Source organism: Berghia stephanieae, chromosome 4 (assembly GCF_034508935.2).
Source record: "Berghia stephanieae isolate SIO BIC M18660-M18661 chromosome 4, UCSD_Bste_1.3, whole genome shotgun sequence".
NCBI classification, from domain to species: Eukaryota; Metazoa; Mollusca; class Gastropoda; order Nudibranchia; family Aeolidiidae; genus Berghia; species Berghia stephanieae.
The window spans coordinates 27880988-27896686 of NC_088363.1; the positions used below are offsets into that span (position 1 = coordinate 27880988).

The 15699-nt window shown below is 34.2% G+C and overlaps 2 protein-coding genes across 9 annotated transcripts in view; one reads left to right on the forward strand and one right to left on the reverse strand.

Moving 5' to 3' along the window:
* LOC144970356 (echinoderm microtubule-associated protein-like CG42247) overlaps positions 1–4746 on the forward strand; it is a 137215-nt gene extending 132469 nt beyond the window's left edge. For all 8 annotated transcript variants that reach the window (XM_078909908.1, XM_078909907.1, XM_078909912.1 and 5 more), the window contains 2 exons: positions 1606–1736; positions 2786–4746. In XM_078909908.1, coding sequence (XP_078766034.1) covers positions 1606–1736; positions 2786–2929 — 275 coding nt within the window. In that variant the 3' untranslated portion in view covers positions 2930–4746. The remainder of the gene's footprint in view (positions 1–1605; positions 1737–2785) is intronic.
* A 3977-nt stretch (positions 4747–8723) lies between these two features.
* On the reverse strand, positions 8724–15127 carry LOC144970357 (uncharacterized). The gene is made up of 2 exons (XM_078909915.1): positions 14988–15127; positions 8724–11808 (listed from the first exon to the last, which is right to left on the reverse strand). Exon 2 carries the CDS (start codon positions 11729–11731, stop codon positions 10202–10204), a length of 1530 nt encoding a protein of 509 aa, XP_078766041.1. The 5' UTR covers positions 11732–11808; positions 14988–15127; the 3' UTR covers positions 8724–10201.
* Positions 15128–15699: the final 572 nt, after the last annotated feature.

Below are 15699 nucleotides of genomic sequence, written 5' to 3' on the forward strand. Positions count from 1 at the left end.
GTGGGCCAGTCTTAATATTGAAAGCCATATGATTTTCTATTTAGCCACTTTTGAAGTCGAATTTGGTCAGGTTAAAGTCTGGCCATCTGGCAGCCTTGCCGCGCTCACGTAATTTTCGTGTCGCGCGATGGTGGAGCAAAATAGCCGTGTCCATATTTTCACTCATTGAAATGCAAATTGGGTTGATGTTTTGTGAGAATACGGGAAAAGTACTTATCATAATCGAATGAAATTTGAACTATAAATAGAAGAAATCTGCATATATAACCTTATGAGCGACAAAATCTCTCCTCTTTGTAGTTTTTTGAAATATTGTACTCCAAAGAGTAAAAATCTATTTTTAACGGTCTTCTGGTAATCGTACGAGTTTTGTCGCTTGACATAATCTAAAATGACCTTTTTTTTCTAACTGTGTGCCAACTTTCAGTGATATTCAATTATAAACAGCGTCGTAATTAATTTTTTAAAATAGCATGTACGAAATGGCTTCGTCCCATATTTTGTCGCGAATTTGGGCACTTCGTGAGCGAAAAAGAGGCCCAAAGATTTGTGCGGGATAGTCATTGCTACGCAAAATGATGGCCAAAGTCCCAAACGTCGTATTTTAGAACTGTTTAACTTATGAGTCATGTTTACTCTTTATATTTCCTTTCCATTTCAACACTAAAAGCCCAGCAATCATTTTCGATTCAATAAGTAGTGGATATTAAGCGAAGATGTTGGAGTAGAAACACTTTTTAATGTGGTATGTAAACGTTATCAATTTAAATTCGGAATTGTTATTTACTCTGACAAAACATAACGTCATATTTTACCATGTTCACCAAGAGAGCAGTAAAACGTATATGACTCGTGTTTCATTGAGCCTCGAATGGTATCATTATTACGGCTCTCATAGTGAAAACGGTTACGTCTTAAAACAGCATTACTAAATCAAAAAAGAACTGTGAAGGTTTGTATAAAGCAGTATCAGACGAAGAAGAAAGAAAAATACAAGAAAAACAAAAAACATCCCAAGAAATCAGCCTGCCTCGACCGTCGACGCTAATTGTATTTTTCTTTCTGTTTTCTCTTGTGATTGTTTCAAACACGCTTTTCTAGCGTTTATCTTATAGATAGAATAAAGATGACGTCACTTAGGTCTTTGTTATTGTTTTTTGCCACCCGCGTTTATGAGTACTTCTCACTAAATTATATGAACCAAACTATAAACGTTCATGGTTAAACATAGTTTTGTGTGTTGGCCCGTTATACTTCCGGATGGCAATGTTGTGAGCTTCTTAGCCAAGCGTATACTATCTATAGATAGTTCGAAGATGACGTCACTCAGGCCTTTGTTATTGTTTTTGCCATCCGCGTTTGTGAGTTGTTCTCACTAAACTGTATTAACCAGACTATAAAAGTTCATGGTTACACAGAGTTTGTGTGTTGGTCCGTTATACTTCCGGATGGCAATGTTGTGAACTCCTTGGCCAAGCGCATTCTATCTATACCAGTGCCTGTTCCTTAATTTGTCATCATAACTCTATCAATATTGTGATATGATTTGAGAGAAGTTTAATCTGACTGTTTGAGGGTTAATCATCGCTCATTCATTCCTCTCAGGTCCTTGGCAAAACCTTGACCGTGGTGACGTCCTCAACGTGGTTTGTCGGTCACAGTACAGAGATATGATGGTAGCTGGGGACAACAAAGGAAGACTCAGGCTTTACAAGTGGCCTTGTTCCGTACCAAAGGTGAGTACAGGCAAGCCTGTATTGAAAGATTTTTTACTTGAGCTACTTGAGCGTGTTTATATAGCGCAATATCCAATAAACGTGCTCAAAGCGCTTTACAGAGAGTCCATAGACTAACAGCGACACGTAACATGTAGAACAAGACATAACGCCTGTTAGGCGATATTACAATTTTTTCCAACAGAGTCAAAGCTGTCAATGGCCTGGTACTCAGTTTACACATGAATAAGGTGAGAGAATGTGAGTAAAGAGCCTTTTCCAAAGACTCAACTATGCGTCGAGTGAGGCTCGAACCCATGACTTTCCGACCCGAAAGCGAGTGTCATACCACAAGACCACATAGCCGCCAATAATTCAGTCCCTTGTTTGGTGGACAGAGAATAATTACAAAGACCTTGCCACACGGGACTGGTAACTCAGTGCTGTGGCTTGTTATTTAAATGAATTATGTGAATTTGTGAGTTTTGTTCCCTCGTTGAAACCATTGAGTACCCCAAAAATTAAAAATGTTTACACGTTCACTGACCTCATAATAGTATTTTCTGTGTTGGATACAACCAAGGGACAAAATCTGTGATAAACGCATTCCTCTAATAAAATAGTCAATAGAGTGTGCTTGTACAGACCTGTTTTGTTGTTATTGTTGTTGCTGATATTTTTTTTTTGATTGCCTGTTTGTTTGCTTGCTTGCTTTTTTATTTATTTTTTAAAACTCTTTTTTGTCCGTTTACCATAATTTAACAGATAACGTTACATATAGAAGGAATAAAGATGACGTCACTCTGTTCTTTGTTATTGTTTTCAGACCGCCAGTTGGGTCTTTAGTGTCAAATAGAATATCAATCAAACTACAACTGTTTAAGGTTACACATTAGTTTTGTGTTGGAAGCTTTCACCTGGCTGGCACATATTTGAAAAAAAAAAACAGACTTCTCTCAACTAATATTTATATGCTTACTTTTAAAAATTTTATATTAATAATATGAAAGTTTTGCAAAATATATATTTCCTGAAAGGGTATTGAGTCTTTTTTCTTTCTTTCCACCCAGGCGGGATACCGGAGCGTCAAAGTGTATTCGTCTAATGTAACCACGGCAGCGTTTACATCAGACGATGGCTACTTGATTACATCCGGCGGAAATGATGCAGCACTCATGCAGTTCTCCGTTTTGGATCCTATCAACACTCGTTGAGATGTACACTACATTTTTATTGGCGAAAATAATAGTGCACACACATTCAATATGAAACACGATATGCGACTTTTAACTCCTCCCTGTGTCTTTCAAAAACACTGGGTTTTTATATTAATATTATGAAAGTTTTGCAAAATATATATTTCCTGAAAGGGTATTGTGTTTAAATTCCAGAATTCCAGCTATGGCAACTACTTTACATTTGCAAAATGTTACCCTACTGCTATATAGGTGTCTTGATTTTCGCCATTCTTAAATAAGGATCTCTACTTGTCACATTTGCTTAGCAAGTTAGAAAAAACTGTACAAAATCTTATCTTCGTCTTCTGATGGTGAATCAATAGAATTGCTATCCTTTCGGGTCAGACCCGTCTCGGAAAACATTATCGACGTCAGGATAACTACATCTGAAACTAAAAATAAGATATTACATGCAGCTGTAGGATAAAAATATGAATGGTGTGTATGGAACAGAGCCAGTCAAGCCAGGAAGAAGAATACTCGAGGCAGGCTGGGTTGGGTTTTTTTCTTGTTTTTTTTTTTGGCTTTTTTAAAGAATATTTTTTTTAAAATATTTTTCTTTCTGCTTTGTCTGGCACTGTTTCATAAGTACATATTCAGTTGTTTAAAAAATATTTTAAACTAAGTAATCTTTCAGAGACATTGTGCCCATGGAGCCGGAGTTTATCTCGGTTTCTATAGCGTGAAACGGACAATAGCAATTGCTTGCTATTCTTTGGATAGGACGCTAGTCTATCGCAAAACACTTTCCGCCAGGTCTAAGAGACCCAGCGACCCATTCACTGCTAGGTAGACAGGGGGGTCAGACAAAAAATCTCGACTGTAACCGGGATCGATCTTTAAAATGTGACCCACCGCTTCAATTTAGTATTATGTCTGAATGAACTCGATAAAAAGAAATTGAGGTTTAAAATAAAGATTATCAGAAATTAGAAATGTGAGCTTCTTGTATTTTAAGAAACAAAACTCGCTCTCCTTACCGGAGATTTTATTTAATTCAACTCTCATAAGTTTACCTTGAAATCGAATTTTAAGCATAAGATTTCTTTCTACCGACTTTTGAACCGACTAGTCACAGATTAGGGTTCCACTGTTACTTGACCCTTAACCCTCGAGTTACGCACGGTTTATATCTAAGGATTGACCGTGCCTTCCCGTCCTTTCCTGTCCATAATTTAAAATATAATCTGTGATAATTTTTATGTTTTATGTTTTGATGATTGTATTAATTAATTTACAAAACCGTGCATTATTGTTACGATTTTTGAAATATAAAAGAAAGAAACACTTCAAATTAAATAATGTTATTTTAAGATAGTTTCCTGTGGTGAATTATTGATTTTACCTATATTAATTGGACATTCTATGTAAATGCATGTTTCATATTGGCAATTCCCTGAAATAAACCTTTGAATTGAATTGTTATTAATTATTAAACATTCGTAGTTGGATGCATTTTATGAAAATTATATCATAATTTATTGTCAATAACGAATTATATTTTCTTGTTTTTCTTTTTAATATAAAATATATTTTACTTTTTAAAACACAACTCCGAATAACCCATGACGATCTTCATTCATGTCATAATGATGGAAATCCCTACGTCTACTTATCTTATATTCTAGCAATTCACGCTGTCGTGATTTTAACCAGTTAACTGTCGTACTCTGGAAAGACTCGTATTTAATAAAGTTTGTCAGAAAACTCGACCTTCAAATATCGATCGATTTAAATGACACTGATCTTGGCAAAAACTTTAAAACTTGGGACCTCACGAGGTTAATATCGAGATCTTAAAAAAAAAAACAAAAAAAAAAACAAAAAAAAAAAACCCAACAACTCTCATATCAAAGCAAATTATTCTCCATTACATTGATAAAAAATTCCATACTATTCGATCGATTATGAAGCTTGTAAAGAAGTACACGTATTGTGATTTCTATTATTTAATAGACTTACCCTTCTCATAATATAATTCAAACGGGTTCGAAAACGTTGTATTTGATGATTGATTTCTTTCCTTTCATTGTTGTAACTTATATAAACAACAAATCTACTTTAGCAAATTGGTCAAAATATTTAATTACCATTATGATGCGCACACTGCATTTGCTAATTGCGATACTAAATTGTCATAGAATTATCATTTTATTTATTTCATCGATGCTTCTTATTGCCGTCATTATTAATTTTTTAATCAAAATTACTCTCAACCTTTACATCATCAAAATAACCATTATCATCGTCGGAGTGATCTTCATTGTTATCAGCATCATCACCATCATCATCATCATCATCATCATCATCATCATCATCATCATCATCATCATCATCATCATCCTCCTCCTCCTCCTCCTCATCATCATCATCATCATCATCATCATCATCATCATCATCATCATCATCATCATCATCATCATCATTATCACCATCACTATCATTATCATCTCTACCACTACCAACACAACCAACAACAACATCGATAGCAAACTGCCATTACTTGCACCAACCACTCATCAAGTCATTTCTTCATCAGCTCCGTGATAAAATTCATATATTTTCTGTAACAATATAGATATTAATTTTTATAAAATTCTCGATCATTTTAGACTTTGTATCTAAGATCTCAGCCCATATGTTTGCATGTATATTTCCATCTCGTATCATTGACAACAAGCTGGTATCTTGCCATCTCAGAGTTGGTGCACTCATTTCATATTGATCTTATTGATGTAATCAGATTGAGACATGTGGACGCCACTTCCCCTCACCACTCAGCATATGATAGATGAAAATGTCATGAATCTATTATTATTCAGTAAAGCATGATTTTAATTTCAGTTTAGAGTCAAAACTAAAACAACTTATAATAGGTTTAAAAAAAATTATTTTGGTAAACGTTGACCGTTGAAGGGTTTCCGGATGATCAGTTGATAGAACACTCACTTCACACGCAAAGGGACCGAGATCTATCCCGGGTATAGTCGATACCCGCCCCCTTCTCAGTCTGCCAAGGGTAGCTGGATCTATTAGTCTGGGAGGAAAGTACTTTACGATAGACTTGCGTCCAATCCAAATCGTAGCAACCAATTGTCATTGTCCGTTACACGCGATAGAACCAAGGACAAACTCCGGCGCATGCGTCTAATGGCTATGAAGGACTGCTTGACCTGGACGACGCTGCTCGATGCAGGTGAAAGGCAGACTGAGTTTAAAATAAAACTGCTATCCTAAACTCTTAATATACTAACGTTATATGTAAAAAAGATAGTACAATGCATTTAGACCTGATTTAAAAGCTTTTACATTATGTAAACTTTTAAGAGGCCTGAATAGAAGTTCATTTTTAAAAAAGTTGAATAAATCCCTTCCATTTCGGTTTTTCAAACTTGAAAATGATGGAAAATATACATTAAAATACAAGGAAAGTCATATAAGTTAAAAAAACAATGAATGTTGTATTTTTTTTATAAGTTACTATTTTTTGTTGTTGTTGGTAAAATCTTTTGTCATATTGATATCAAACAAAATGTTTCCGTGCCGTGAAAACTAAAAATTAATATTAGAATATATCTATATTATAAACATGAATCGGCAAATTTATGCATTTTCACTCTTGTTATTATTTGGAAATAAAACATTGAAATAAAGAGAGATGTCTATCGGATTTTGTTATTCAATTTGCAAATTGTGTATGTGCGCGCGCGATTTGGAGTCTCAAATCTCCTTACTTCTTGTCCCTTTCTCTGTGGCTTCCAATTTCTTTCCTTTCCTTAGAATAAAAGAGCTAAGTTCGACGTGTATAAAAATGCAGGTCTGACAACCGAACCGAACCCACTTATGGGCCTAGTTTAACATTAATGTAATAGTCAATATTTTGCGTCATTTTTTAAGATTTCCATTACAACAATGAGCCCATAAGGAATTGGGCTACCAGACCTGCAAACAAGTACACATCGACTTCGTTCTATCCATACTTTACTGAAGTCCCAGTTTTGTGACGGAGAAAGTCTGATTCGAGGTGATTTTGTTTTGTCCTGGCCCATGGCAGGAGATCTCTCTTGATATAGATAATGTGTCATATCCGAAGTGCACTTATTTCCAAGTCTAATAACTCAAGTCCTTATGGGCTCGTTGTTGTAATGAAGATCTCAAAAAAAAAAAAAGATGCAAAATATTATCCATTACAACAATGTTAAACTAGGCCCATATATGCGTTCGGATGTCAGACCTGCCCATGTACACCTCGGTCATATTATCCCAAGCGCAGATGGCGGTGTGAGTTCGCAATAAAACTGAATTTTCAAGGTACATCCTGTCATTTAACCTTTAAAAAAAAAGAAAAAGAAAAAAAAAAAAGATAGAAGATCAAAACAAAGGATTTGGATTCACTCCAGTTGATTGCAAGATTATATCTTTTATTTCCAGTCAGAAAAGTAAAATATTTTAAGAGACATTTATAAACGTACAGATAGAAATAAATACATGTATATTATAATTAAAAATTGGCTGTTAATGTGGAGGAAAGCTAGAAATGGAACATTGTGTGTAATCGAGAAACGTTGAAAATACTAAAGAGTGGGATAGATAGATAGATAGATAGATAGATAGATAGATAGATAGATAGATAGATAGATAGATAGATGAGTGGATGGATGGATGGATTGGATAGATAAATAGATAAATAGATAGATAGATAGATAGATAGATAGATAGATAGATGGATAGATAGATTATTAGATAGAGGCTCGAATGGATACTGAAAGAAAGAGAAAGATAAAGAGATAAGGCCATGCCTCTGTATTGTATGGCATACATAGGGAGGAAACTCTAAACCGATCAATCATTGGGAAAATGGTGGAAATAATACTTCAAAACTGAGAGATCTGTAAAGATTCCGCCAAAACTGAATGGTTGGCAGGTTTGAAATTTTAGATTATAACCCATGAATAGCAATTGAAGAGGCTTTTACATGAAAAGCAGTCTATCTTGAATTTATCTGAAGTTTTAAGGGTCTATGTATTTATTATTATTATTATTATTATTATTATTATTATTATTATTATTATTATCATTATTATTACTATTATTATTATTATCATTATTATTATTATTATTATTATTATTATTATTATTATTATTATTATTATTATTATTATTATTATTACTATTATTATTATTATCACTATTATTACCAATTATGTATTATTATTTTAAGGGTTCGATTTTGAAACATGACTTTCATATTAGCGCTTTAAAAAAGAAGCATTTAAAATATATTATAAGTCTTAAGATTATCTGGGCTTTTTCAAGCATCTACAAAAAAGTAAGATCAATGAAACTTGATCAAACACAGGAAAGACGAAGATATTATTTGCAATCGCTTAGATTAGCAAGTCTGAGACAATTGAAAAGTCATGTTCAGATACAACACAGACGAAAGGTACTCTCAAATAAATGTTAATCTGCAAACTGAGTGCATTCATTTTCCTCTATGGTCCGTCTTGCCCTCCATTTGATCTTTCCTCTCAGTCGATCTCTTTTTTTTTTATCATAGCAAAGTAAGTGCAACCGTAGCCATTGTTAACTTATAGCCTGACGCTGACCAAAAAATGACGTCAAAAGGCCAATCTTTGGTCACAAAAGAAAACAAATCGTGAGTTGTATTCAAAAGCTTAACCAATGGGACCACTTGTTTGCATGAGCACTACTAACGACAACTCACTAGGCGGTACAAAAACCTAATAATGACGTCAAAATGCCAGTCTTTTTGAGTTTCAGTGTCAGGCTATAACGTAACGGTGCAACTCACCCGTTTTAGTTGCCGAACCGAACAGGAACAGAACGCAAACGTTTTATCTCGGAATTTAAATTTCTTTCAGTTTCCTACCATGGAGTTTCTTTGTTATTGTGTTTAGATCACCTTCGGATGATCAGTTCTCACCAAATAAATGTTTTAATAGTAACTAATACAAACGTTCTAGTTACACATAGTTTTCTTTGCTGGTATGTTTCATAATGTGTTTGTTGTGGGTAATATACAGAAATGTATAGCGTCTTTGACACTTTGGTTATTCACGACCAGGAGACTAAAATGAATGCACTCAGTTTACAGCCCAATACACATTAACATTAATACTAACCTAATAATAACATCGTGGAGAAAAGGTGTGAAATAAAATATAGAATTAGCAATTATCTCAAATCATATGAGTTCGGCGTGGGATGGTAAATAAACTTTGGCGACTTTTAAAATATACATATTAAATATCTATCGATGGAAGCTAAAATAATTTTAATATACTTCTTTCTTACTGATTTTATAAACGCATTGGTGTAAATATATTTGTCTATATAGAGATCAAAACTAATTACTATGTAACAAACTTAATAAAGTACAATGGAAGTTCCTTGATTCGAAAACATCGAATCAATATAAAAAACGAACTGAAATAATTTAGAATCCTCCAACTTTACACCGGAAGGGAAACACGATGGAAGCAATGAACTAACCATAATTTCGTTTCCGTTTTAAGATTTTTTTATACTTAAAGTGGCAGACAGTCAGTAAAAAAAACGCCCTTGAATTTCATAATCGAAAATAGTAAAATAAAAGAAATGTGGGTTAAAAAAAAAAATCCAACACAAATATGGCCCAACGCATATAAATGCTTTTATTTCGGGGTATTTGGATTCTAAAAATAGAGTTAACAGCCGGATCGGAGTCGGGCTGTATTTTGTAAATGTTTTATCGAGGAGTATAGATAGTATGCAGATGACGTCACTCAGGCCTTTGTTATTGTTTTTGCCATCCGCGTTTGTGAGTTGTTCTCACTAAACTGTATTAACCAGACTATAAAAGTGCATGGTTACACAGAGTTTGTGTGTTGGTCCGTTATACTTCCGGATGGCAATGTTGTGAACTCCTTGGCCAAGCGCATTCTATCTATAAAAATAAGTAATAGAAGGAACGAAGTTGACGTCACTCAGCCTTTCTTTAAAAAAAATATTCAACAGTCCGTTTGTTCTCATTAATTCATGTCAAACGTTAAAGGTTACACACAGTTTTGTGTGTTGTTAAGTTCAATTTGGCTGGCGAATGTTGTGAATATTTTACCTAAACGCATAACATCAATAAATATTTGAAAAACTAAAATATTATTTTTCTGGTCATTTTAATTTTAAATTACCTTTTTGGCAAATGACCCCCCCCCCCCATGTGTCCTTGGAATACAATTAATTAAATTATGGAGTGTGGTCGCTATCTTTATCCACAGACCCATAATCCTTGACTGCTTGGGTCTCTGGGAAGACCGTTTGTCTTTCTTTGAATTTGACAGAGGATTTTCGACGCCCTGACTTCGACTGACCGTCGTCGGTGCTTGAATCTTCGAAAAACTTAACCTTTGATTCGGATCTGATTCGTTTCTCCCATGTTTGGTCAATTATTGCGTTGCCGAGATCGGGGCAACACGGAAACCTGTAGATGAGATTGAATATCTCAACATCAAAGAAGCAAAGCAAAGCTGCTGCTAAAGAACCTTTTGCACTCATTAGGATATTGAGGATAAGACCATTCCTAGCTACAGCAACTGATTTTATCTTTCCATCAATTGTATTTCTAAGAAATAGGATTTCATACAGTTCGAGAAAGAAACAGTAGCAGACCAAGATCATCAGCGTCACCGAACTGTGACGGATAAGAAGAAAATCTCTATTCAGTTTGAACGCCGTGTTGTCGAAGCAGAACAGCCAATACAAGACGATGGCCAGGACACAGATAGCGCCGAAAAGGAGGAACGTTTTGGGAGCCCGATCGTACCAAAGAGAGTGTGCAAGCTCATCGAGAAGATCGCAGTTTGAATCCCGGTGTCTCAAAACTCTCAGAGCCGTTGTTGCCGAGACCAGTATCAGTGGGAGTATAGCGGCCACTCCAACAAGGAAATAGAATTTGGCACCAGATTCAAGCCGTCTCATAGCAATGCCGATACAGAGAAGGACATACACGAAACAGAAAGTGTACATTCCAATATCGCCGTAAGATTTCAGAGTGAGGATACATTGACATCCCAGTCCATCGGGCACATACACCAGTAAAGTGACCATTCCTATAGTGTGATATAGAAGAGAAAATACCAGAATACAGATAAGAGACACGCATCGATAAGGGTGGCCATATCTCGACTTGCACCAGATCACACACCAGAATATTATAGCCGTCACTAATAAGACAACAGAAATGCAATTCACCAACGCTCTAATGACGTCAATCTCTTCGTAGTAGTCGTATATGAAACCTCCGTGTGACGTTACTGTTTTTAGTGTTGTTGACGGAAAGTTGAAATCCATAACAGATGCATGAGATTCACTTGAACTCTTAAATACATTATCGTCATTGACGAGATCCATAAATGGTGTCTGCGTTTCCATTTTAATTGTAGTTAAAAGTTCCTTGGTGTTGTTGATTTTGGGTTCATTGCTCTCAGTCGATAACAACGTCGTGCTGTCATCACTCTTGCAATCAGATACAACACTCTCCCACTTTCCAAATGCCGAACAATGTCGAGTTACGACTTTTTGCTCAATACTGAGTACCTTAGGACATGAAACAGTAATGCTTTGTCCAGCCTCTGTTGATTTCCAGCACACATATCCATCCCATTCGACAGGACACAGGTTATTGTCTGTGGAGAAATAGTCCGTGTTATCGGTCAAATCCAAACAGTCTTTTTTGGCTCTTATGAAAGCATTGATAGCTTCTTTGGATACGGACATTGCAACCAAAGGCTTGTTTCCTGCTTATATCCTTTTCCCCAAGTAAGGCACACTTCTTTCACATCTTCGGCGAATTTCTGAAAATGTTAAAACAATGAATATTATTATAATATTAATATTTTAGTAAATATTTTTTAATCGAAGATCATAATATAATAATTGATTCATGATAATACCACGTTCACGTCTACAGAAATAGGTTACTCTTTAAAACTTTACTCATTAATTATTGCCCTTTTCTTTACTAGCAAAGAGACCAATGTCGATCCAGCTTGTAGTCAATATTATGACAACCCCTCTATCTGGCGGATAATACCATATATCCAGAGGGTAATAAGCAATTGCATTTGTCAATTTAACACTGTAGAAACCGGGATAAACTCCGTCGCATGTGCCATATGACTCTGAAAGCCTAAGATTTATGAATATCAAAATATTTACCGTAGTTTTCTAAAACTGATCACTTATCATTGTTTTTTTCATTCTTCTTCTTCAACTTCAAGCAACAATATCTGTAAAATTCTTATTACAGAATGCCGTAGCTCAATGTGGTCTTTATTATTTGTTTGTAACCTTTTTTTAATGGGTGTTGGAGCGCTTGCGACACATTTAGATCAATTTAGCACCAGTAAAACGGGATAGTTGCTAAAATTGTCTAAAACTTTATATTTAGCTATCAAGCACCATGAAAAAAGATATCATGGAGAGGACGAGTTCATTAAAAATAGGGAGTGGATTCAAGATCAATCTATCATTTTGTCTAGGCTGAAACCACTTAAATACCTGCAAGGTCAGTCAAAAGAGACACATACGCACAACTAAAATGTATTTCATAATAAAAACTATTTGATAATGATGCTTTGCGTTTCGCCAAATTACTCACATCTGCCAGCTGGATATAAAGTATCAAAACACAAAACAATGTGTAACCTTGAATATTTATAGTTCGGAATGATAGAATTTAGTGAGAACTACTCATAAAAATGGCTGGCTAAAAACAATACCAAAGGGTTGAGTGTAGTCATTTTCATTTGTTCCTTCTATATAGAGATTATTGGTAACCAATCGTCTCAATATGGTTTCCTCTCGGGATGAACCCGATGCTTAAAATCTAATTGTAAACTAAGTTTGTGAAATATACTGAGCCTCAATAAGTGCTTACATTGCTGAGAGAGAGAGAGAGAGAGAGAGAGAGAGAGAGAGAGAGAGAGAGAGAGAGAGAGAGAGAGAGAGAGAGAGAGAGAGAGAGAGAGATAGAGAGAGAGAGAGAGAGAGAGGGGGGGGTGGGTAATTGTCTGTAGCGTCACAATATTAAAATTTCTGAATTTTGGTCATTTCCATTTTAAACTCAATTTTCTTCATCGACATAATACAAATATCAGACAGGCGCAGTAGGTCAAATTTACAAGAATAAAATAATCTCTCCCTGGCCGTTTCCATCTCAGCAGACTCCGCGCAATGCCCAGAAGAAACCAAATGGTGTCATTCCGGAACAAGGACAAAAAGCCATGAATGAAAAGGGACTAATCATATTGGGATATAGAACAGATAGTAAAGGTGTCCTCTATCGGCCCTCGATGGCCAGCGATTTCCATGTTTTAAGGGAATTCCACTCTAGTCTACTCTAATCTTCATGTCGCCAACGTAAAGTGGCACCTAACTACCAAGCCTCTGATTTAAATGAAAAAAAGACAGACACAGAATACAACGACAACAACAATAATAATAATAATAATAATAATAATAATATATAATAATGAAATAATAATAATAATAATAATAATAATAATATTAATAATAATAATAATAATAATAATATAATAATAATAATAATAATAAATAATAATAATAATAATAACAATACTGTACTTTATTCATCCAAAAATAAAAGTTTTGTACAGACGTATAAAATGCCGACAATGATACATACATAAACATAGTATACGTAGATAAATGTAGTAGAGTAAAACTTGGTAATAGGTATAGTGTAATAATATTGTAAGCTAAAATAATGATTACATAGTATAAATTTCAAGGGACGTCGTACAGATTATATAATTTTAAAGATGTAGATATATAGTAAAGTGTATATTGATGTCAACATATAAGAAAAAAATTGTAAAAAGCTAAGAATTAGATACAGTAAAATAAGATTGTAAATTGACTGAGAAAAATTACATAGTATAAGTTACGCGGCACATGTAGACTAAATAGGTAAATTGCAAACTTTTAGTAAGCGAGTTTATAAATCAATGTTTAAAAATTGTGGGTATGGAGTAGATCTAATAAAAAAAAAACTCTTTTTGCCAGGATAAGAAGAAGACAAGCAAAGTTCTTTGGCCATGCAATGAGAAGAGAGAAGCTGAGGACAACAGGACTGATCGGTGGAAAGCAAGCAGCAGAAAGACAACGTATGAAATTGGATTCAGTAGTCTGATGTCACGCCGCCCGGCAACGGCGGCCATCTTGGTTCTAAACAAAGAAAACCATTACTCATTATTCTTCATGTTGGCTAGAACTTTTCATATGTCTTGTGATCAGAATGTGTAAAAGTCAAAACATAATCAGATTTATGTTTTTTCTCTCTCTGGATACGCTTTTATGCTCGTCGGAGAAATATTTCATAAGGGCGTCCGCCATTGCTCCAATAGTTTAGAGCCAGTTACTAAGTTACCATGCGTCATTACGAGGGAAGTGACGTTACGACTGTTGAAGAGTATTGGTGGACACTATTAAGAGTTCGACCAAAGGAAGAAGAAATGTGAATCGAGTGAAGACCATCAGGGCAACGAACGATAGAGAGGGTTGGAAAGGCATGGTCATCCACGCTTGGAAGCAAGGCACAAGATGATCATGATGATGATCAAGACAAAAAAGTCATATGATTAAATTGCCATTCTTTCTGATCTTTCAATCGCAAATGATAAAATCAAAATCACTAGAAAGGTACAAAAAATTAAATTCTCGCGCTCTTGTTTGCTTTCGTTTTAGTGTTTTTACGGCCATTTCAACGCCAGAGCACTACAATTTAATATCAAACCTGTCTGCCCTTCATATAATTGGATAAAGAAATCGGTCTAGATAATTAAGTATTATTCTGAAAAAAAATGTTCATTGGCGACATTGGAGTGTAAGTTTTTCTCCACACTTGTCTTGGCAAACTAAAACTACAGAATTGGGGGAGATGAACAAAAAGGATTAAAAACTGTTTTCTGAAAAATGTACATTTAACTACTATCTAATAGAAATTACTCACATTTAGAAATTTCAAATCCATCCATACGAAAGATTAAACAGCATAGATACTCCTACATCGCATTAGTTCTTATCGAAAAGCGTCGCATGAATGTATAAATCTGTATTTGGCATTTGATTTGTGAGCAAGCCAGCTTCGACTCAAACACATACTCAAGTCTCCCAACGCAATTGTGATAAATAATAATAACATGATCATTATGATAAGGCCAAACTGCTTCATTAATTACGATGGTTTGAATATTACTATGGGGTTGAAATAATGAATACATCTAATGACTTAATTGCTAGGCAATTAGGTTGTCGTTACGTAATCTAATGATATGAATGAGCTCACTCTTGTTACAAAAGAATAAATTACGAATTACATAAGTTGAGTTTATTTAACCAGTTAACTGTTGTACTTTGGAAAAATTATTATTATTATTATTATTATTATTATTATTATTATTATTATTATTATTATTATTATTATTATTATCATCATTATCGTTATCATTATTATTATTATTATTATTATTATTATTATTATTATTATTATTATTATTATTATTATTATTATTATTATTATTATTATTATTATTATTATCGTTATTATTATTATTATTATTATTATTATTATTATTATTATTATTATTATTATTATTATTATTATTATTATTATTATTATTATTATTATTATTATTATTATTATCATCATCATCATCATTATT

Coding starts and splice junctions, on each gene's coding strand:
- LOC144970357 (XM_078909915.1), bottom strand. CDS start 11,731: ATGTCCGTATCCAAAGAAGCTATCAATGCTTTCATAAGAGCCAAAAAA.